General features: G+C 42.0%; 1 protein-coding gene across 1 annotated transcript in view; it reads left to right on the plus strand.

Annotated features, from left to right (window-relative positions):
• The window catches only part of cdk6 (cyclin dependent kinase 6), a 37,298-nt gene extending 13,600 nt beyond the window's left edge, over positions 1-23,698 (plus strand). The window contains exons 5-8 of the mRNA XM_069694632.1: positions 11,219-11,328; positions 19,414-19,464; positions 19,884-20,019; positions 20,235-23,698. Of these exons, the coding sequence (XP_069550733.1) occupies positions 11,219-11,328; positions 19,414-19,464; positions 19,884-20,019; positions 20,235-20,387 (450 nt within the window). The 3' untranslated portion in view covers positions 20,388-23,698. The remainder of the gene's footprint in view (positions 1-11,218; positions 11,329-19,413; positions 19,465-19,883; positions 20,020-20,234) is intronic.
• The last annotated feature ends 755 nt before the right edge of the window (positions 23,699-24,453 follow it).

Raw genomic sequence — 24,453 nt, forward strand, 5'->3', positions numbered from 1 at the left:
GAGGCCATCTAGCTTCAGCCCAGCGTTTTGGGTTTTTCTTAAGTTTTCAACCTTTTATTGCATTAGCTTCAGCTTTTAACAAATTTGTTTCTCGGGACAGACCAGGAAAAGTAGTCCCTTTTTAAAATATATATTTATTCTCTTCATTTGACATACATTACACCTTTTTCAGTACTTCCTATGGTCATTTTTGGGAAATAAAACCCACTACTGTAGATCTCAGGAATACTTAAAAAGAGATGTTAAGTTTATAAAACAAAAAACAGCGACAGAACAGAAGTGCTGAATTCAAAAGGAAATTACTTCAATTTACATCACTTTTTGATGACGTTTTTTGAAACGTAAGGACGGGATCATTGAGAAAGTTAGCACAGCAAAGTTAACTGTAACTAATAAAGATATTAATACAGCAGTTCTAGGAAAGTACTGATAAAAGTCTGCTTTAAGTGTCAGGACTGACTGAGGGGGAGTTTCAAAATGGTTTTTTTTCTTTCAAGCCTATTTTCTGTTTGACTAATGTGTGATGTGCTCCAGGCCTTTTAACTGTAATAATACAGTTAAGTATTATTATCAGGGGTATTTTTTAGGATTAATATAAGTATTTCCCTTGTTAAGTTCAATAACGTATCATCCATTGATAATAATTCACAGCTAACTTGTGGAGGAAGACTTATCTAACTGTAGAATTTACATCGTGTTACACAAAGTGTATGTGTGGTTTCACTGGCGGGTTTGTCTGCAACTAGATCTTATACTTCTTTTATGATTACACGGGGGACATTTTTGTCAAGAGCAGAATAATTACCCGGGAATCCACCTTTAGACGTAAGTGACAGATATCGAGTCCCTACACACACACACACACACACACACACACACACACACACACACACACACACACACACACACACACACACACTCATACTCATACTCATTTCCTTCCTCGGTTATACAGATTGGGCCACACAAAAATGTGTGTGTGTGTGTGTGTGTGTGTGTGTGTGTGTGTGTGTGTGTGTGTGTGTGTGTGTGTGTGTGTGTGTGTGTGTGTGTGTGTGTGTGTGTGTGTGTGTGTGTGTGTGTGTGTGTGTGTGTGTCCGTCCGTTCGCCCGCCAGAGCGGAGCACTGCAACTTGAGCACAGGATTTTCGGTTCCAGATGAATGTTCCTGTGTCTGGAATCCCCCTATCAGTCCAACACGCGCACACAACCGCCATTCATCCATTCATTGTTTCCTCTTGCTAATAAAAGCGCGGAACCTACACTGTATACAGCACACATACACACAAATACACACATGGGTTAAGAGGATCTTCCCCTTTGCCCAACAGAGCAGCAGTTACTTATTTAGTCACCTAATGCCACCGTTACTGGCAGACAGATGGGCTTTGGAGAACTGCTGTTGCTTAAGTGAACAAGTCGACTTTCTCACTTTCAAAGTGATTCATTTAGCACTTCTAGAATGACAAGATGGCTGAAGTGAGCATTTGCATGAAGAGTCCCTTGCTCCTTTTTTTTTTTTTTCTAGTGTCACTAACTGAAAGTAGCACTCGTGTACTTTCTGCAGATGATTACCAGCATTGCTTGAACTTCTCTTTTTGTGATGAATTTGCTCTCTCACCTAGCAACATGCTGCGTTGGTGATATGTCATTGACAAAACCTGTGGTCAATGTATGTACGAAAATGTGCATGCATGACTGTGACTGATGGCCCCATTGACATAACCCATTGATCATGTCGTACATGTTTCACCGAGAGAGAGAGAGAGAGAGAGAGAGAGAGAGAGAGAGAGAGAGAGAGAGAGAGAGAGAGAGAGAGAGAGAGAGAGAGAGCGAGAGAGACCACCCATTAGGCTGGTATGGGGGTCCAGATTAGGCTGCCCCTGGCAGTCCCTGTGGGACGTTGCTTTGTTGATGGTTTTTTAATGACCCCAGTCTGGCTACAGGCTCATTGTACTACCTTGAGTGACAGGCAGATGGAAAAAGCTGATGGGTTAGTCTGACATACCAGGAAGGAGTGCTCCAGCATCTTCTTCTTCCCTCCCCTGTTCGTTCGTCCCACTGATATCCCAGTGTGTTTCAGCATTTTTGGTACAAAATACTAGCAAGAGTCTGAAGTGTTACAGAAATTCCTTCATGCCGTGTTAAAACATTCTTACATTCAAAGACTGGTGTAGGATTTTGGCACATTTGATCAAAGAGACAGCCAGACACAAACCAACTTATCTAACGCATATGTCTGCATGACTTGCAGCCCCCCCCCCCCCCCCCTCCACACACACACACACACACACAAGCACCAATATGCAGCTTGACGAATTTAGGATATCTCCGTCTCTCAGATTTACTCATCCAACCAAAATGTAATCTTCATATCTAAACTATATTTTATTTTATTTATTAAATATTCATCAATTAATCAACAACTGGTTCTCAACTGGTGGGTCACGCCCCAAAAGTGGGCAACATGGCCATTTTGAGTGGGTCGCAAAAGTTGAAGGAAAAAAGCTCAAACTTTTATTGTTAAGTCTACAGAATTTCTCCTGCGGTACTTTTTCTTTGAAGGACAAATGTTTCCCATGACACAGTGTGCTTGCGTTTGCTGCCACCGTTGTCATGAAGGTAACAGCCAAAACTAATGGCATCATTCGAACATTTATAAACATGATTAGTGTTCGATAAGTCTGCCTTTATTTCATTCTACAAAGGCTGTGTGGTAATTTTATTCAACAAAAATGTGGTTTGATTCACTTCAAGAAAGAATTAGTTTGATCTAATTCAACGTAAGTGAGCCTTTTTAATTTTTTTTAGCCCACTTTTGTTTGTTTATTACATGTACACGAAGGCATCGCATATTATAGCACAATTGTTTTTGTGAAATAAATAAGATTTGGGTCACGACGTAATTACCAAAGACAAACGTGTCCTGAGGCTCGACAAGTTGGGAACCACCGCCACAGACAGTGTACCTATTCCATGAAACAAGATGTCATCCACAGCAACTCCACCCTTTCAATTAGCAGTTCTTCTCAGGTCCTCAGTTAAAGCTGTAAAAAGGTCTTGAGAAGGAGTCCAGCTCCGTTTTGAGTTTGTGAATAAAGTCCCTGATCCAGAAGTGACAGAAGATTATAGGTCAGGTGAGGTGTTGTTTTTAAAAGATAACCTCCAGTAACCCGACTATGTCGCCATCAACACATTGGCATCCAATGTGATACAACGGTGACTGGATGGTCCCATGAAAACAATTAGTTTACACTCTCATGCATGTCATGCGCATGTCGTTGCCTGTCAAAATTGGATTTGGGAAAACTCAAGGGGACTATCACCGGACTTTTATATCAATGCTCATGTTTTTCTAGTTTGAAGTGGAAATCCACCCAGGGATGCCATCATTTACAGGAGATGACAAGATAAGCTTATTGGTGGTGCAAATGTTTTTGTCTTGCCTATGAGCTTGTCTTAAGTCTGATGTTGAGTAATAGCCAAAGGGAACTTCAAGCCAGATCCTTGGATCAATCAGCGTGTTTTCACATGTTTAGATTTCTTAATTTATTATCACTGTTATTATTATTATTACAGTTGTTGTAATGGCTTCCTGTAAACTCTGTTGTTGGTGACATGCAGAGGAGTGAAATTGTTACCTGATCAAAGGTATTTTCCCAACCCCCCTCCCCTCCCCGGTTCCGTCTGCTCTTAGCCCTCCCACTGCTCTTACGAGAATAAGACACCCATATCTCAGACGACATTAAACAAATTGAAACCAGATTTCCTGCCCTCGCTTAAACTGCAGACTGACTTTTACAATACAAGACTTTCAAGTCTGACTTTTTTCAGTCTGGATTGGCATTTTCACTATGAAAATGTTTTTGCACCCTCGACTATCAGTTTAAATCAGTTGGTTTGGTTTGCATAAGGGGAACGTGTGGATTGATGTTTTCTAACTTGTTGCACGCTATGATAATCTTACCAGATAGTGATGATCATGCAAATAAGATGTCTTTAAATTAGTAAACTGCATGCTTGCTGAAAATGTATTTTTGCCCCAGTCAGAAGCTAAAGGAATCGATCCTCTCTTCAAAACACGTGTCAGCTGAGCACTGTTACTGGTAAGGCGGCGGAGACCGATGAAGCTGATGTTACTCTGGGGATGACCAGGGATGAACTGGACGGTCATGTCTGTAAATTTGTTCATTTGCCAGACAATGTGTTTCTACTCTGAGCAGACAGAAAGAAAGGCAGGCAGCGGGAGAGGGAGGGGGGGAAAACCCTTGCACTGCACGCAGGAGAGCACGTGCAGCTCACTCTGGGAATGTTTAGATATCTCCTCAAACGGCTCCACATGGGAAAAAAAGGAAAAGTCATCCTCTATGCTTTGACTGCAGCCGGCTGGAGCAAAGGGGCTGGCCCCGGTTTGACATAAGCAAACACGTACACAGTTCTCACACACACACACACACACACTTTATGACTTTATGTGCAATTCACTCCACTGCATTAATTGTTGGCGATGTCTTGGCACTGCTCCTGGTGGAGAAAAGGGGTACTGATTGGTGTGTGTGTTGCATGTTATGCATGCACGGTCACCTGGATATTAAAGCAGTAAAGTCTGTACCAGCAAAGGCGAGAGGAACAGGAGGAGGGAAAAAAAAAAAAAAAAAAAAGGAGAAAAAAAAATTACAGCATATATCAGGAATTTTCCAGCTAATGATGTGCGGATGTGGTAGCACTGGGGAGAGAGAGCCACTGACTGTGCTGTCTTTGTTTCATTCGCAGAGGGCCCCGTGCTGCATTCCTGTACACTGTGCATACTTTGGCAACAGTTGCAGTGCCCCCTTTTTTTTTCTGTTTTACTGTATACAGTTTGTGTGCTGCTCTGGCACTTTTTCTTTCTAGCCCTGTAGTTCTTGCTCTTTTCCTCCCCACACCTTCTATCTCAGTCTTCCTCTTCCCCCCTCATCTCTCTCTCCTAAATCTTCACTGCCTTATTTCCTTTCTTGGCCCGGGGCTGCAGCATTGTTGGGACTGTAAATTGTCCTTTTTGCAGAACAAGAGAAAGAAAGAGGGAAAGTGAGGGAGGAGTGAAATAATGGTGTTTACAACATGGCTGACTGCTGGAGCATGGGGCCTCTCTGGAGACACAACATCACAGCCACAGCTCTACTGTACTCTTGAGTGCATAGTTTTATTATTATTATTATGACATCCGCTCTGCTTCACCCATATGTGGCCTGCCTATATGCTGTGAAGCCTTCATCCGTTTTCCTCTGAGATTCACTTAGGAAGACTTTAATTTGTGGCGAATTGCTCTGAGGAATGTAATCAACTTCAAGCTCAAGACGCCATCCATCGAACAGTCGAGCCCTTTACCTGCCAGAATTCATTCAGCGATTGCTCAAAGTTAAAGCTTCCAATCATGCTCTTTTCAATTACGACAGTTATTTTGCCTCTGGTGCATTTAAAGCGCCTGTGTGCGAGCGAGCGTGTGCAAAAACATATGTGTTTGTATGCAGTGGTCCTCTTTCATCCTGGGCTTCCTCAGTGAGAGGGAATGTAAACACAGGCCCCCAGCCAGGCTCTGTCGACCCCATTGCGCTGCTGCCTTAAGCCCTGTCTTTAGTCATCCTCATGACATCAGGTCCCTCTGAAGGCCCCCCTCGGAAGATCATGCAGAGTGACAGGAAACTGTGACAGGAAACTGTGACAGGAGTTGAGGAGAATAGGATGAGGTATGAGGAATGTGATTTCTAACAGCTCCACCAGTTGCCCATAACCGAAAGGATAATTCTCATTTATTACAATGTAGGTCTTATTTTTTGGTTTTTAGTTTAGCTGTAAATTCTTATCTGTGATGATACCTTTTGTGCACAGCAAAAAATCTGGGCCGACGGTGACTTCCGCCAACAGGCATGCTGAGCATGGCATAAAGGCACAACACAACATGCACAACAATGTTTTTGGACCGGTTTTCTTAAACCTGCCTTAGCTCAGCTGCATTTTCAGGCTGTCTTGAGGTCATTCCACTGCATCTCTTTTGGGTTAACATCTGGAAGTCTCCAAAAGGTGGATCTTCTTTCACCTTTTCTGCATTTTGTACTAAATTTACTTCTGTTTTAGGGTCATTGTTATGCTGCATCACCCAGTTATGCTGAGATTCAGCTGGCAGACAGCCACTCTTGACATTATCCCGGAAGATACCTCAATAAACCTCTGCTCAGAGATGATGAGCTGTTCTGTCCCAAAGTTTTGTGTTTGTTCATAGTAGAAACTTGGATGAAGATCTGACCATGTTTTAATACAGTGGGGGCAGGAAACAAAAACCTGCCACATTCCCAGATAGAAGCAATTTGGTGAATGCATAGTTAAATCAGAATATGGCCCAGGTTGCAAAGAGCTGACTTATCCTTTAAACATCAAAGGCATGCTGCAGATAACTTGCACACATTTGCAGATACACACAAATACTGTTGGGAAAAGCAGGTGGTCTCCATGTCATGTGTGAGCATTCCCACATAACACAAACCAAACGCCCCCACTCTCACATATGCATGCAGCCTATAGTTACACCAGTGCACTGTGCAAGTACAGTGCACTGGTGGCGCAGGTCCGGATGTTGCGAGGCGGCCTGGCTTGGAGGTCTGGTCTAGGAGGTCTGGAGGTCCTCTGGGGCAGGAGAAGTCATTTCCTCCCTGATGGGGAGCTGGGAGGAGAGAGCAGCCGTGTGGGCTGAGGAGGAGGAGGAGGAAGGGGAGGGGGGGAGGGTGGTGGTGGTGGTGGTGGTGGTGAGGGGGAGGATGCTCTCAGCAGAAAGGAATTCCCAGAATGTTGTCCTTTAATCTGGAGTCAGCCTCACACACACTCTCTGTCTCTCAGTCTAACTCCCTCTCTCTTTTTTTTTTTTTTTTTTTTTGGTCTTTTTCTGACCTCTGGTTTTTTCTGTTACCATGCAGAAGGGAAGAAGTTTCCCAGATAGACACAAAGACAAGACTGAAAATGCAAAGCAGCTGACTGAAGAGAAAAACAGTGTATCACAGTTTTCTGACTTTCTCTATCTCTGACTGTCCAGTAGTATGTGTGCATTAGTCTGGATCTCTGTTTTCTGTGCAGCCTGTGCAGAGGAGGGATAGCAGGAGAGGGTAATGAAGGGATATGTGATGCAGAACAGAGAACGAGAAGGGTGAGAAAGTGAAACTAAGGAAGAAGGAATGCAAATGTGGTCAGAAGAAAAAGAAGAAGAAGAAGAGGAGGAGGGGAAAGGACACCAAAAAACAGGGGAACATTACAATTGGGGAATGTCCTTTTTCATTGTGCAACCTCCATATGTTGTTATAATCATCTCTGTGTAAACGGTTATTAAGTTGTGTGTTTTGGCCACGACTCAGAGCCATTTACCTTTTGGAGGTATTTAGTCTAACGGGCTTTGAGACTTCAGCAGTTTTGTGATCAAAATCCATTCATGGCTATTACAGGCTCTCCAAACTGTTAAGTGTTGGCTTTACTGCATTTCAGGCATATGTGTTTTACAGACTTACAGGCTTACAGAAACCTTCAGAGAAAGAGGCATTTTATAGAGAAGGAAACAAGAAGTTGCAGGAGAGAGAGATGGAGAGAGGGAGAGAGAGAAGGAAGCAAGGGAGAAAAAGGGTGATGAGGATTTCTGAGAAGACAGATGAAATGAGCTATTTGAGGTACCGACTGTTAACAATTTTAAAATATTGGGCATTAAATAAAATATAGAAGAGCAGTATAGTTTCATAAAGTGGTTTGTTTTTTTAAACACTCCATGGTTGGAACTTGCTTGAGCCACACTGTCACAATAGCAGACAATCTCCCTCATTTAAATGAGTTGTTTATATTTAGGCAGTGCTGCATAAATGTGCTGTAAATACTACCTGTTGCAACAAACTGAAAATAGTCTCTAACAGTGTTCCTCAACTGGTGGGTCGCACTGCCATTTTGAGTGGATAGTGAATGTGTTCACGGACAAAAAACATTTTGTGGAAAAGAGTTGAATTATTATTATTATTATTATTATTATGCATATATATTTTGAAGGACATGCGTTTTCCATGACCCAGTGTGCATGCAGTGGCCATTTTTTTTTACCAGCGTTTTCGTGACATTACCACCAAAACTGAAGCCATCACCTCCGTAATTAGCTCTTTTTTGAGCATTTTCTAAACGGGTTAATGATTTGATAAGCCTGAGTTTTTATTTTATATTCCTAACATCACTTTAAACGTGGTTTTGGTCTTGTTATGTTATTCATTGACAAAAAAAGAAAATAATAGAATAACGATATAGGCTTGTCCTTTAGTGCAGGGATAGAATGAAAGGCCACCTTACCATAGACGCACAGCTGCAAAAACAGTACACCACAGTGGAAGTAGTTTCAGATTGAAATAACCCTTAATGCAGCTATCTTCCGGTGTGTCTGCAGTGCATGCATGTGTTATGTATATGCCTTAATCTGCAGTTGTGGCCGGGGTTTTCGAATAACTGCATTGCACTGAGGCGGATATACCCCGAGCTCTAGGTCTGTGGTTCTTCCTAGAAGGCTTTGTGTGTGTGTGTGTGTGTGTGTGTGTGTGTGTGTGTGTGTGTGTGTGTGTGTGTGTGTGTGTGTGTGTGTGTGTGTGTGTGTGTGTGTGTGTGTGTGTGTGTGTGTGTGTGTGTGTGTGTGTGTGTGTTTATATGAGCTCTGACTTTTCATTCTGCAGATTGACAAATCCATGAAATGAAGTCACATGCATTTGAGGCTGGAGGTGCTACAGTCACAGGGAAATGTTGTTTGGACCATTTGTCAACTAAGCGTCCATCCAGATTTAAAAAAGGCAATTTGTTTTTGAATGTTTAATGACTGTGCCATTGAGGAAATGTGATGAGCTTTAAATAGATGTTATGATGAACATTTCAAAGTTTAAAACAAATAATAAACTCCTCTAAAAATGAAGCAAAACTGTTGAACTTTCATATGTTGGAAAAACGGCAATATCGGTGTGGAGCTGGGCAGCTGTGCAACTTCCATTCATGATTATCTTTGAGGTTTTTCTGTTCTAAGATTCTTCAATGACCCCAACAGTGAGTCTTTTCATTCTCACCATATGTCTCATTTCTGGTCACGTGACCCAGCTGACTGCATCTCAGCCAACTAGCCTCAACTTCCGCCCTGTTTCCACTGAAGCAGGAAGCAGAGATGAGAGACTATCACGCATCTGCAGAATGCAGCCCCTGGGCTCTATTAATAGTGTCATTCAGTGTAGAAGAAAAAATGTGACCCAACTTTTTATTCCTCTTATCGGGCTGTGTTGACTGCCTCCCTGGTCAGCTCCGGGTTATTTTTGGTCATTGTATCTCAGATATCCAAGACTTCCTCTTGTACTACATTTATGAATAAAGTCCCTTTTGCGTGGAATCCCAAAGCACATTTTTCTGTTTTACACTGCCATTAATTACTAAATAATATAATTGATGTCCATTTGAATGATCAGGGCTGATAGTTGCTGATGACGGGTGAAACCTTTCGGGATAAGGCTGCCCTGAGGCACAGCTGTGCTTTGTGCTAAATGCGAATACGAGCATTCACGGTGACAACGCTAGCCTGCTAATGTATAGCGGTTGAAATGAGCCACTGGAATCATCTTTGTTTAGCATGCTGACTTTGCTACTTGGCAGTTAGCTGAAGGTCCAACTGAGGCTGGTGAGAATTAGTTTTCATGGTATTTGATCTTAAACAATCAAAAACAGTCTGATGGTGGCGCTGTATAAAAAGGCAGTGAAACACCAAAGTCTATGATTCATCATCTGGGACCATGAATCTCTCAGCAGAATTTTATAGCAGCCTCATCGTTTTTTTTTTTTTAAATGTATTTTACTTTGGAACGAATTGCGAGATCAACGTTGATATCAATAAAGTTGCTTTGGGAAAAAAAAAAACACAAGTTGTCTTTCCCAGCTCATTTTAAATTATGTTGGACTAACAAATGAGTTACTGAAGCTGTTTCGGTGGGATTGAATCCACTGATCAGTGCAAGCAATACTAAAATAAATCCTGTCTACAAGCCATGAAGATATTTGATTGCTGACAGAAACTAACTTCTAAGCACATAAACAAGGACTTAATTCACTCTTCAATAGTTCATATTTGGTTCTCCACATCCTTTGAAGATCGTTGTTCTCATATTACCTATTGAAGCATATTTAAACATGTGGTCAACATCTAAAAAACATCAGGTTCTGGTTCCTTCATACTCATACTGAGAGTCCAAGACAGCCAAGCCAATAAAGATATCCCGATGACCCTGCACTCGTTTGGCTTACCAACATTAACCTCGGACTCTGAGATCCCGATAAGCACTGTGCAGTGCCTGAAGGGGGAACAGCAGCCAAAAGCTGTTGGAAAAATCTGGAGTTTAGGAAAGCACCTGGAACCAGTCCACTCTCTTACTTGGGGTCACTGAGTTTTGTCTGGAGGCTTTCCCTACTGTAGCTGTTAACAATGCTGCTGCTTTCCTGCAGGCTACGGCTACACACACTTACACACACTCACATGCACTTAAAGGTCCCAATAGAGTTACAGGGACAAATTTGGAAACCATGCTTAATGTGAAGTGGCACAAAATGGCTGCCATTATACCTCAGGTGGGTGTAGGGTTGTTTAATGAAAGACAGGAAGTGTTTCTTTTCTGTTTTGACAGGAAGACTGGGTAGTGTGGGGTGGTTTATATCCGTCGCCCTGTTATCACATACAACTGTCATCTGCAGGGTTTAAACCGGCGGCGAAATGTATTCTGCATTATTGTAACGGGTAGCCCTCTGTACAAACACTAATCTACTGTAAATGTATGTACAGTATTGTGTGTCCCTGGACTGCTGTGGAAAGACTGTGTGATGTGGGCACTCCAAAATGGGAGCAGGGAGACGTGTCCTGCCAGATATGATTTCATGTATTACGTAAGCCCAAGATGGGGGCAGAGAAGCATTAACCCTGTGTGTGAGAGAGTGTGCTCGAGCCCCCCTAGATGGTGGCATGCACATGTACCGCTGGCAAATGATATGTGGTTGTGCCTTTGTGTGTACTTTTTTTGAAACAATGAGGTCTTAATGGGTTTTCTGCTGTGTGTGTGTGTGTGTGTGTGTGTGTGTGTGTGTGTGTGTGTGTGTGTGTGTGTGTGTGTGTGTGTGTGTGTGTGTGTGTGTGTGTGTGTGTGTGTGTATTGAAGGTGGTGACGCTGTGGTACAGAGCCCCAGAAGTGCTGCTCCAGTCCAGTTATGCTACGCCAGTGGACCTGTGGAGTGTTGGCTGCATCTTCGCTGAGATGTTCAGGAGAAGGTAAGAACTGCAGAGAGCTAAATATTGGTATCATATCTCCGAAGTCCATAGGCACACTGCTTTACACCCGTGTCGTCTCATCATTGTAATTACTACTGATATCTTGTAACGCCTGCGAGGGGGACAGGGAAATGCAATAACAGAGGGACAATATCTCACATCAGCACCTGCAGACACTCTCATCCAAAAATCACCACCATGTGGCCGGATATTCAGACTACATGCCGTCAGCCATTGATGGCTGATTTCAAGGACCAGTTCATCTTTACCTGACAAACATTGCTTGAACTCTACCTGCTTCAACTTAAAAATGGCAGACAACGCTGTGAAATGGGTCCTAACCAATCTAAACCAGTCAAACGTTGAAAATGACCATGCTTGAGCTCCCCGCGTCATTCAGTACATAGTTAGATGGAGTCTACGGGGAGAATCAGAAGTCGATTATGGTATGACTTCAGATGAACCTCACCAGACTGTTGATATAACTTCATATCAACTTTCTCATTAACCTCGTGCTGTAGGCTGTGGAAGTTCTTGGAGCTTCTCCCTTGCTGCCGCTGAAACTCTGAAACCCATCACTCTGTTTTCACGCCAACTTTAGTTAAAGCAGCAGCCTCCGCTTCAAGGCAACTTTTTTACAGAAAATGACAACATCTTATTTTCTAGCTCTATTTCATTTATTTTTTCGGCCAAGTTTCTCTCGGTATTCTCTTTTCCCAGAAGTGAACAGTGGCGTCTTTGTGCCAGAGATCGATGTGGCCATTTTGAAGTTTAGAATGTGCTAATTAGGCAAAGATAAATATTTTTGTGTATTATTTTTGCTCATTGTGGATTCCAAATAGGTTTAGATTCCCTGCTTTGTTTTTTTTTGGTTTTGTCGTTTGGACTCAGGGAACATGGCTTCTTTTACCTCTCGGGCCTGAAACATTGTACTTTATCTCAGGTTTTAGTTCACATCATCCTGCTGAAATTGAAGAGAGCTGCCCACGCCTGTGGGTCAGGTGGTCTTACAACATCTTGGCGGCTAATGTCCTCAAGAATGATGTGTTCTCCATCCCATCTTTATCTGCCTCTTTTGATCACGTTGATTTGACTCCTATTACTTGTACTGTTTCTTTTATTCCCATAAGTTATAATGTCTTTACTTTCAGCCCAGTATGGACTGTAACAAGACTCTGCATTACATTGTGGGTAAATATTTTTTTTTTGTTCATGTTAAGGTGGTTAGTTAAGTGCTATACATCACAATGAGTTCAAAAGTTTGTATTCGTTTTAAAAAAAAAAAGGTGATGTTTAGGTTTACTTCGCACTTTGTCACCCGTGTCACTGGCTGGTCCATCATTTGGATTTTAAAGCGTGAAGCAGGTCACACCGCAGATAACATCTCTTTTTTCCTCTTTTACCACATTTACTGTCAGATTATGATCAATGACGTACAGGGATGCACATTAACTGTCCACCACACACATTCAGGTTGCTCACTAATCATAAGGTTGGCTGTTGAATCCTATGTTCCTTCTGTCCATGTGCCAAAGTGTCCTTTGGCAAGATAATGAACCGAATAATAAACTCCTGATGGCAGGCGAGCACATTGCATGGCAGCTCTGCCGCCATTGATGTGTGACTGCTTCTGAGAATGTCGCTTTGCGACTGTAAGGTGTTAAAGCGCTGTATGAGCGCAGACCATTGATCACTCTAAAATTGCCCAGATACGACTTGACGAGCTCAATCGCTGGTGACATCATCCGCTGGTTTGAGTCCAGCTAAGAGGCTTCACGCTGCTGCAACCTCATCAATCCGGTTTGTCTCATCGCAAATCTTTGGTTCTATCTGAGTAGGCCGGTCGCAACTATGACATAATCACTTCATCGCAAATATTTGAGCGTGATTATCATCATTTTGCATAAACGTTACAATTGTTTCTATTCAGCTCTATAAAAACAGCTGGATGAAATAAAAGTAAACACAAAAATATTTCCACCATTTAAGGTTTGACTTCCACCCTCTTAATGTCATCTTGTCTCATCCACTTCTTCCACGAGGAGAGAATTCAAACTACCAACTTTTTATCTTGTGGTGCCTTTGACGACATTTCAATAAGCGTCTATTGACATTAACATGGATTTTGTTGCAAAGCCAAACACCAAAGCCAATAATGTCTCTTCCTCTCAATAAGGTGTATTATTAAACTATGATTACATTTTTACTATTGTAGTGGCATAAAATAAACAGGAAAAAAAAGAAAATGTAATTGTTTTTGGAATTATTTGATTGCGGATCAATCGTCCACTAAAATTTCATGATCGTGACGGCTCTTCTTAGGAGGAGAATGTTCAGTTTCGCTGCACTATTAGTTTAGTGAGTTGTGTTCCACATAAAAATTAATTACAGCCATTCAACGCAATAAAAGTATTTGGAAGTTTCTTAAACTAGTCACATTTCTCTCAAATGACACCTGTCAGATGGTTAGCGAGCAGCATGCAATCACATTTCGGTTGGCTTATCAAACCATTCCAGTGACACAGGCTGCCTGCTGTGGTTGCAGCATGCAAGTCAAGATTCTGTATGGTATAGGTATTTGTCAGTTTGTGGTCTAACGAACTTCACTCACTGGAGAGCTGGGCTAATAACGGAACCTTTTTCTAAACAAAAAAGGACTTTTAACCGCCTGTCAACGGACCGGAAAAAAAAAACCCATTGACATCAGGACATTATCATCACGGCATTAAGATGATTGAAGTAGTAATATTTATGCTCCTATAGAGACGTGTCTTGTAACCGACAGTAAACCGAGATCGAGCCAGCCGCTAAATGTGTATGGCAGAGGAGATAAGAACAGTCTTTCTGAGGTAGGGCAGAGTGCCAGGAGGAGCAGCCCTGCTTCCTTCCCCAACCGTCTTCACACCCCAACATGCACAGCCGCACACACAGCAACCCCGGCGCTGCACTCAGGACTCGGTGGGATTTTAATAACTCTAGTGGCAAAGGGTGACAAAAAAATGACTATGGCGAGATTATAAAGGCAGATGCTTCCATACAGGGCCAAATGGGGCCACCGAGTGGTTTACGGAGTATAAACACTCTTGTCTTGTGTTTTAGGCTTCACAGTCACCACACAGGGAATTTAGAGCCGCACGTTAGATAATCCAAAATACTAAGTGAGGGAATACCTTTTAGTAAAATGGTGCTATGTTGAATTACAGCTGTTCTGGTAGCTTCCAATCTTTCACCAACCTCGGGTAATGATGTGGTGCTGACATCGAAAGTTGAGAAAGTACTGCAAGTTTGGCTCATTTCAAGTTGTCAAGCGGCAGACTCGCACAATGTTTTCCTGTATTCATTCCTTCTGTAACAGGGTTTGATGTGTTCACTGTAAACTATCTAAAGTTGACGAGTCTGTCCTTTTAGAGTGTTAGTGCGTGCGTGCAGGTCATGTGTTCAAGGTTCATTTGTTAGCCTGCTCTAATAACGGTGACACGTGACAGGTTTTCACGGTGCCAGAAAAGATCTCTACTTGAAATGTTTCCATGTTCACAAGGATGCGCTGACAGGGAGGGTGAAGGACGGACAGGGAGGGTGAAGGACAGACAGGATCTGTTTTGATCTTCTTGGTTTCCTACTTTTACATCCATTCATAATCCGTTACTGCCTCATGTGACTCAGTTTTGTGAAGGAATTGCTTCAGCTATCACTTGCCACTTAGTATGTTTATGTTTTCTACTTTGGTATATCTGTCAGGTCGATCAGAGTTTGATCAAGAGTCAGATCTGAAGTTGAAGAGTCCTTCGACTAAACGTTTCTGTTGCCTCTTTCTTCGTCTTTGAGTCCTTTTTGCATCTTGGATTAAAGCAGAAACGGTTAGCGGATAAATCAATTAGATGAAGTCAATGAACAAAATCATTTTTAGTTGTTTTGGGAGTCATTTAGATGTTGTCACTTTCCAAGCCAAAATTTCTTTCATTCTCTAATTGCAGCTTCTCAGTTGTGAGGATTTGCTGCTTTTCTTATGTGACTGCATTTCTTTGGGTCTCAGACTGTTGGCGTAGCAAAACATAGTGGCAATTTGGTCACCTTGCCTTGAACCATAGGAAATTGTGGTTGGAATTTGTGTCAAGTTTTTGATTGATTGATTAAAAAAAAAAAAAAAAAAAAAAAAAAAAAGGAACGAATTAGCAAACAAATTGATAATGAAAACGGTTGTTAGTTGGAGAACTGATGATCTGAAATATCCCAGAAAAAGACAAAGATGTGTGAACAGTTTTTCAGACTGGTATTGATGATTGTAAAGCCAGCTTATAAAAGATCTGATCATATCATTTTCATTCATGTCTGTAGATGTGTGTTCTCACTTGAGTAAAATGAAGCTGGTGTGCAACACAGCATTGTTTTGTTTTTGAGTAGAGGCAAAGTTCTGATGTTGGATTGGCTGCTTCTTTTTTTTTTTTTTTAAGTTAATGTATTCACACTCAGGTTTGCAAATAATACTTGAGTCCGACCTTTGACTCATTGAGGTAAATGGCATTTGCATGTCCTGCACTCTGTGCCATACTGGTGGCAAGGTCAAGTTGGACATGTTTAATGCTATTCAGACCTTATACAACACACGGTGTGCTCCATTACCGGCACAAAACTGAAGGGTTTTTCATGGGTTTGTAATCTTTTATTGGTCAAAAATGCATCACCTGTAAGCAAACATCTTGCTGCCAAATAACCAGGAACTATAAATACAATACCATCCAAGGTCTGTCCCTGTTTTTCTATCGGGCTCCTTTAAAAAGCAGTCTGAACCCGTTAGCCGTCCAGTCCTGATAGCAGTGAGCAGTCTGAGTGTGTGTTGTCTTGGGTGGGAGACTTCACTGCTCACACCGACACAATAAGCTGTAAAAAAAACTTTGCTGTGTGTACTGTATGTGTGCATTTTCACAATCTGGCGCCTGTCCAACTTTGCCTTAAGGTGTAAGGTGAGGCAGAGCCCTTTGATGGCCTGGAACAGAGCATACACACACTCTCTGTCTCTGTCTCTCTCTCTCTCTCTGTCTCTCTCTCTCTCTCTCTCTCTCTCTCTCTCTCTCTCTCTCTCTCTCTCTCTCGCCCCCTCTCTCTCTCTCTCTCTCTCTCTCTCTGCAGGTGATTAAGATGGCTTTTTAAAAGGCCACCTGTCAGAGATTAAAGGGCACCTGGGAGAAAAGCAGAGGAAGAAAGCAAAAGAGTGACTGAGGGAAAGTGCAGAACAAGAGAGGATGAGAAAATGCTGTTTATTAGTTTGCAGGTTATGTTTAATTTAAGATTAGAATCGTTATTGACAGCTGAAGAACAATGAACCAGACAGCCCCGCTCATGGTTTAATTGCCTTTCAGAATAGTTGGTGGCAAATTTTAATGCCCTTTTCTGGGAGCAGATTAAAACATCACTTTAGAAAATTAGCCAGTTGATATGTTAGTCTGTTCGCTGAAAATGTGTCTTCAGCAATTGTTGATAATAAAGTGATTGATTTTATCCTGGAAGAATGTCAAACGTGCACTGCTTTCTGCTTTGGTTTGAAAATTATGATCTAAAGATGTTACATTAGACTTTTCTCACATTCTGCAGCCTACATGTCATTCTGAAAGTAAGCATTAGGTGCAGTCCCATGTCAGAGCCCCACCAAGCCGCGTCAACCCTAAGTTCACCTCGTGTTGTAGGTCCATATGTACAAATCCAACCTGAAAACATTTCCATTATGACTCATTATGCTCTGAACAGTCTTCTTCACTTTCATCATCAAACATGGTATTATATACATATATATATATATATATATATTTTTTTTTAAACCCTTCTTTAATGACTGTGTACTGTCACGAGAGTAGCTGTTAGAGGAATTTGAGCAAATATCATGCAAGTCTGCATCTGCATGGCTGGGATGGTGTCGAGGTGAGTCATGGTTCAAATGAATGGGGTAAAGGGAGCTTGTTTGCTTGTTGACATTCCTCCAATCGAAAAGATTGATCGTGGTGTGTTTAACGGGCCGTGTTCACTTTCTCACAGTTTGCAACTGAATTGTTGAATCCTCCACAGTGCACCCTCGCCTGCAAATGTGCATTTTTTTTTTTTTTTTTTAAACGTGCTGACAGGCGTGTAGACATATAGCACCCAAACAGACATGGATGTCGATGCAGCTCACACTGACTCGGGTTGAAACACACAGTAAGCCAAACTCAAACACACCATTTCTCTGATTCCCAGTCAGACAGATTGAGGCTCTCGCGTGCAAACACACACACACACACACACACACACACACACACACACACACACACACACACACACACACACACACACACACACACACACACACACACACACACACACACACACACACACACATTCCAGAGGTTGTCTCAGTGGAATGTGGGACAGAGCAGTGCTGGCACTAAAGGAAGCGTGACTCAGTGGCCTGTCCCAGCCCAGTCTCAGTCCTTCACTGTCACCACTTGTGTGTGTGCATATTTATGTGCACATGCAAATCTGAAAGTGGGAAACAATCCCAATGCGTGTGTGTGCGCATTTGTGCATCCTTGTGTGTGTAGTTGCTGAAAGTGTGTATGTGCACTTGCACTTGACTGTTGACTGTGTGTGCATGCCATCGGCCAGCCCTATGTGAATCCAGTTATCCCCCTCCAACAAACCGACAAACCGCTCCAGGTTTAAAAATGGACCTCTTGGAATTATCAGCCCTACTTGTTTTGGCACGATAACTTTGCTGAAGGTGATTTTTTTTTTTTTCTTTTGCAACAGTCAGAAACTGGTTTGGTCTGATCTTAAATGGCTTTCAATGTTTAACGGAGTGCTTTATCCTGAACAAGCTGGATATGTGGCGAGGTCCTCTTTCAAAGCAGCAGTGCAACACTAAAGAAGCACAGAGACATTTGTGAGTTAAAGGCACCATGTCTGATTAATTGAAGAAAGAAAGAAAAAACTCGTATCATATATCCCTGTTTGGACTGAAGCATGTGACAGAGTTTGCTGTCACTAAAAAGTTGCAACCCCCACTGCATGACTAATATCCCAGTGTTTGAGTCGGTAGGAAAGTGTGGGTGTTCAGCTATGCAAAGCTTCCTGCAAGTGGGAAAACACAGGGAGCACATGGTGACTAGTCAGTCTTTGTTGACTTCAGTTAAGTGGGGTGCACTTAAAGTGTATTGAGGCCTGGATACATGCATAGCAGCAAACCATTGGTGACAGTGTCCTGCATTACGTTGACATCTACTGGCGACTAATGATCTCAAACAAGTCAAGTATAACAACAAGAATGTCTTCTTTCTCTGACACTGGTGCTTTCATATTGCAATTCTGAGATGAAGAAAGTCCTCTCTTTTAAGAGTGCCGCCTCATTTCCCTTCAGAGGAACTTGAACAGGAAGGTTTAGTTGCTATACCTCTTTCTCTGCTAGAATAATCCAACTTTTCTTTCCCACACGTCTCCCCTCCCAATTTCCGACACACACCGACACTCGGAGAGAGCAAAAGCAGACGCACACGCTTTAAGGGATAAATAGGCTTTTTCTGTCCCATGCGGCGACCAGCGGGCTTGTGCTGATGATGACTACTGGAATTTGTGTGGGTGCCAGGCGCAGGCATGGCCGCCCACGGGCATCCAAAGACGGCCCAAAGCCACAGGAACCACCAGCAGCCCTGCTGCCGCTCTCCTCCCTCCTTTCATCCCTGCTCGGGCTCCCTCCCTCGCCGTCTTCTGTGGCACTACCAGTACCGCTCCACAATCCTGAGCTGGAGCTGCGAGTGTGTGGCGACTTCAAACGTTCACATCAGAGTCACACATTCCTCTTTGCCTTGAGCCAAAACCTTATATATTAGGGCTGTTCATCCCGAGTGTCCCATGGGAAAGTGAGCATAACACTCGCATCTCAAGCAGGTCAATGAAAACACAAAGCTTTGCTCTTTGTCGTGGAATCTTTCTCAATTTCGACATGAGTTTTTATTTTATTTGTGCAGCACAACGCAGGAAGACCTTAATGAACATTTGTTTACACATTAGCCGTCAAACTAACCTGTTTTTTTTTTGGGGGGGGGTTTCTCTCTTTCCCAGACCGCTTTTTCGAGGAAACTCAGATGTTGATCAGCTGGGAAAGATTTTTGAGTAAGTCTTAATAATTGTGTTTCCTTTTGCTTTTAAGATCCTGCAACTTATAGTTTTTTGAGAATGAATGAAAAAGTCTTTATATCCAGACATAGAAATCAGTCAAATCAGTTCAATAACATTTTGGAAACCGCTATCAAATCATGTGTGGATATTTTCCACTTTCCCTTCATTAAACCGGTTAGACAGCGTCTTCCCCAAATATAGAACAAGATGCACACAACTACTATTCTCTAATTAAATCACCCCCTTAAGTTAGATTATGTTGTTTTCCTAGAGTGCACATCGTTAGCTTTTCTCCAATACTTGACATTATTTGGCAAACCAAGGATTATTTTAGCAAAGTTTTGAACTGGAGAGGCTGTGCATGCTGCTCATTGCTGACAGTGAAGGAACTGATGACCATTATCCTCCCACAGTGTTGTTGGGGTACCTTCAGCAGAAGACTGGCCCCAGGAAGTGGCCCTACCACAGAGTGCCTTCACACCGCGGCCCCCGAAACCAGTAGAAGACTTGGTGCCAGACATGGACGAGCAGGGACGGGCTCTATTAATGGTGTGTAGCCTGAACCTTTGTCCAAACCAGTCCGGCTTAATCACGCAGTAGTTATTTTCAGGTTTTTTTTTTTTTTTTTTTGCCAAACCTCGAAATCTAATCACCTGTTCATTTTATCATGTTATTAGAGCTATAGATTCATTTGACCAATCTTCCTATCTCCTTCACTAATTAGTCTGCGTCCCCCTCTTCTTCACTTCTCTCTCTCCCTGCAGCAATTCCTCGCCTTCAACCCCTCCAGGAGGATATCGGCCTTCGCTGCGCTAAGTCACCCTTACTTTCAAAGTTTGGACAGCCACAGCAGGAGTGTGTACGCAGCCCAGCCCATCCCCAGCAACAAGCCCACTATGGAGGAGAGGACTGCCTGACGGTCCTCCTTCACCTTTAATCATCCCATACAGTGTCCATAAAAAAAAGTATTCTGCGCACCCCTCCCTGGTGTTTTTCATGTTCTACTGTTTTCATGGCGTTAAATCAAAGTGTGTTATTTTAAGCTTGTTTGACACTGATCAACAGAAAAGATTTCAATGTCAAAGTGACGACAAATCTATACAAATCGAGTTAGAATGTAAAAGACAAAATAAATGGTTGTAGAAGTAGTCACACCCGAGAGGAAATGTTTAACAGAAATCTGTATTAGCTTTGCACGTTTGGGTACTGCAAATTTTCAAACCGTTTTTCTGATGTGCCTCAAGTTCTTGATTGGATTGTGGGCCTGGATTATGATTTGCGCCTTTGTGTGTTCTTTAGGGGAACATTTGCAGGTTGTTCTTCTGCTTTAAAAAAAAAAAAGTTTTCTCCCCATTCAGCAGCACGGCTCCCTCCATGATAGCTCTGTATTTTGCTGCGTTAATTTGACCCCGTATCCTTACAAATCCTCAAGAGCCTGCTGTAAAGACGTTTCACCCGAACACCCGGCTTTGCATAGCATTTAGTTTGCTGGGCAAAAACCTTGAATTTTGTTTGCGATCCCGCCACAGAGTCTCGTTTCATATTTTTGAATGTCCCACGTGCCTTTTGGGAAATACACGCTGACATGTCATGAGATTTTTCAACAGTGCCTTTCTTTTTTTTAATCTTCGTTGGTCATAATTCTAGTAATGTCCCCAGGCAGCAGCTGCCCAGTCGGTCTGTACCAGCTGTTGGGCAGATGCAGATGTACGTGCATTAAACTTAAGAAATCCCAACCAACAACAGTTGGCTGCATCAGTGATAAATAGTGTCAGTTGATAAAACGCGTTAGGGTTGCTTGAGACGTGACTTTTTTTTTCTGATAATCAGTGTCAAAAAGTTGAATTAATTGTGTTTCCACATTATACATGAGCTCGAAAAGAAATCATGAAATGGATCGGAGGGGGAAATATTTTTTACAGTCAATGTGCAAAGGTCCAGGATGTTCTCAGACAGAGAGGGTCAAGACGTGTCCAGAAAGAAGGCACCAACACTCCTGCTCTGATCCATGCACGAAAGCTGTCCTCCTTCCATGAACTGATGGATTGTAATTGCTGCTTTTAGGTTGTGAAATGTTAATTGACTGTGTGTAACAATGCAAAGAGACCTGCATCTCAGATTCACTGTTAGTCGTTGGCAAGACCGACTGTGGAGGCCCTGAAGCTAAAGCCTTTTTATGACCAGTGTTGAGCCCTCCTGACTCTGTGGAGGGGGGTGGGGATTGGGGGGAGGGGGGGGGGATTGTACAAGAGGAGCCCGGGTGGACAGCATGGATCTCACCTGCCTTTTATGCTTACTCTGTGTGTGTGTGTGTGTGTGTGTGTGTGTGTGTGTGTGTGTGTGTGTGTGTGTGTGTGTGTGTGTGTGTGTGTGTGTGTGTGTGTGTGTGTGTGTGTGTGTGTGTGTGTGCATGCATGTGCAGCGAGAAGATAAATACACTCACAGATATGTACATGTCCACTGCCACTGACATGAGCATGCTCGTGTACCTATGTGCTCACTGAAACATTATGAGTGTCACAACCAGCCGCTCACTGCCATGTCGTTATCATTCCAGTTTTACCTATAATGTTGCTGCCACCTTGTGGATGTCCAGAGAAACTGCAGACCAGTAGCGGGATTCTAATGGTTTCTGCACTCTTCAAGGAACTCATCATACTGGGCTGATAACAGTGCTGAGACAATGATAAAAGAACTTGGAAATGTTCCTGCCACTCACGTGGTGTTTCAGACTTTTTAATGACTTGTAATCTGCCATGACGGGCTTTTATCAGTATGAAATCCAATTATTAATTACTATCCAGATGATACAGTAATGCACAGGCTTCAATAGGTGGGGAAAGTCCCACCAGCACTATTCAACATGAGAATATTTGGCATAGTATCATGTCACCAATATCCTGTATTTAATTTTAATTTTATTGACAAGTCTTGTATACTTGTTACTTGATTTTTTTTTAAATTTTTTAAAACATTTTTTTTTTAAAGATGCTGGGGCATATGATATTCTTACACCACGTACAACAACTCTTTAGATGATTACAGAGTTTGTGTAAAAAATAGTTTGACAATGTAAGGAATGTATAAAAGATAGGCATTGGTACTGTACAGTGTATTGTGCTAGCTGTAATGATAGAAAACTTTTGATACGTTCATTGTCAGCTCATAGATATGTCGGCGAAATGGCTAGACGTAGAGTAGCGAGGGTCAGTGGAATGTCGTATGGCGAGAGTACTTTGTCCTTTGAAAATGTCGGGTGGGTCCTGTGGGTGCTTATTGAATTTCCTTTACCTTGGATTGAGAATGACAACAAATTTCACAGTAGTTTTGATATTGAAATAATGCACAAATATTTTGTGTAGAGTTTTTTTTTGTGTTTTTTTTTTTGTGTGTGTGCTTTATTTTACATTAATGTGCTGTTGTATTCCAGTTCAGTTTTTTTACCAGCAATGAAAAAAAAGCAAGTTATGCAGAGTTGTATTTTTGTATGTAGTAGTTCTTGCAGAACAGTAACATTTTTAACACTGGTTTATGTTTTCTTAACATGTAGTGCTTGTCAGCACACACACAGACACATTCTTTGACTTTCTCAGGTTCTTGTTATGGACGTCCGAACCTTTCGGGCACAGTTTGCACATCTCTGGGCTACTAAATGAACACATTACAACTTCTTCAGGTTTTCTTTCAAGCTGTTTCACGATCACGTCATTGATCGTAGTCTACTGTCATTCCTATTTATCAATATATATGTTACTGTAGTCATTACTGTCTGAAGATAACTGCCTGTATAAACTGTTTTTGCCAGCAACTTTGAAGTGCTCGATGGCAGACACACCACAAATACATGTGTAATTATCTGCTTGACTAAACACTGTGTTACTTTTCTATTTGATAACTTCTCAGTTCTGGCGTAGGTGGTGAATACAATGCAATTAAAGCTACCATACATTGTAGGCACAGCGATTTACGGTAAAAAAATAATGACTGCTTTAGTCCCATTACAGTTAATACAATCACTGTGCTTTTCTTATGAGTTAACCAGTTTGTAATGCATTTCAATTTCATAACAACTGAAGTCCACTGTTGACCTTCTAGCAGTTTCACTGTTTTTGAAACCAACATAGCTTGATCCATCATATCACTCAAATCGGCATTATACTTATGTATGAATGCATTGGTGTCTTATTATTGTGTTGCACCAGCTGAATAAAAAGCAGCTTTTTATGGATGTTGGTTTTTTTTGGCTCGTTTTTCAACACAATTCACATCTGCTGTTGTACTGGTGCACTACTTGGATACTGCCATGGGGGCAGCACAGTGGTTAGCTATGTCTAAATTGGCTGTCGGTGTAAATGTAAGCGTGAAAGGTTGTCAATCTTTTTGTGTCATCCAAAGTCAGCTGGGATAGGCTCCAGTCTCCCCATGACCTTATTCAGGATAAAGTGGGTGTAGCTAATGGACGCATGGATTCTGGCATTCTGTATTTTCTCAACAATACGCTTCTATTTCATACGAGCTTAAGAACGTGCGCACAGTAAATCACTTGTTTTTCTATCTCCAAATTTGTTTGTTATATGAAAAAAAAAAAAATGTTTTCAGTCTGTTTCACACTTAACCTTATCAGGTTGCCACCTTCCATCAACAAAATGTTGAAAACAAAATAATGCAACAAATACAATGAACAAACGGTGAGCCCGCAACCGAGGGAGAGAAGACAGAAGTACAAGGAACAAATAGAGATAATGTGTGGGAAACACGGAGAGGGTAATAGATTTTATCAGAAAAAAATAAATAAATAAATAAATTAAAAAAATATATAACCCACCAGATTATTTACTAGACTACAAAAGACTTTTGTGATATTAAAACAGCCGAGTTGTAGTACGTGCTCCGGGTCAGTAGATGGCGGTATGCAACTGACAGTCGGAATGTCAGTCCTCGGGGAAAAAAAAAAAAAAAAAAAAAAAAGAAAGACGAAGAAGA

The sequence above is a fragment of the Brachyistius frenatus genome, unplaced genomic scaffold (assembly GCF_029030835.1).
Source record: "Brachyistius frenatus isolate BFR_SWC_R1_liver_20210118 unplaced genomic scaffold, ASM2903083v1 Contig_2, whole genome shotgun sequence".
Taxonomy (NCBI): domain Eukaryota; kingdom Metazoa; phylum Chordata; class Actinopteri; family Embiotocidae; genus Brachyistius; species Brachyistius frenatus.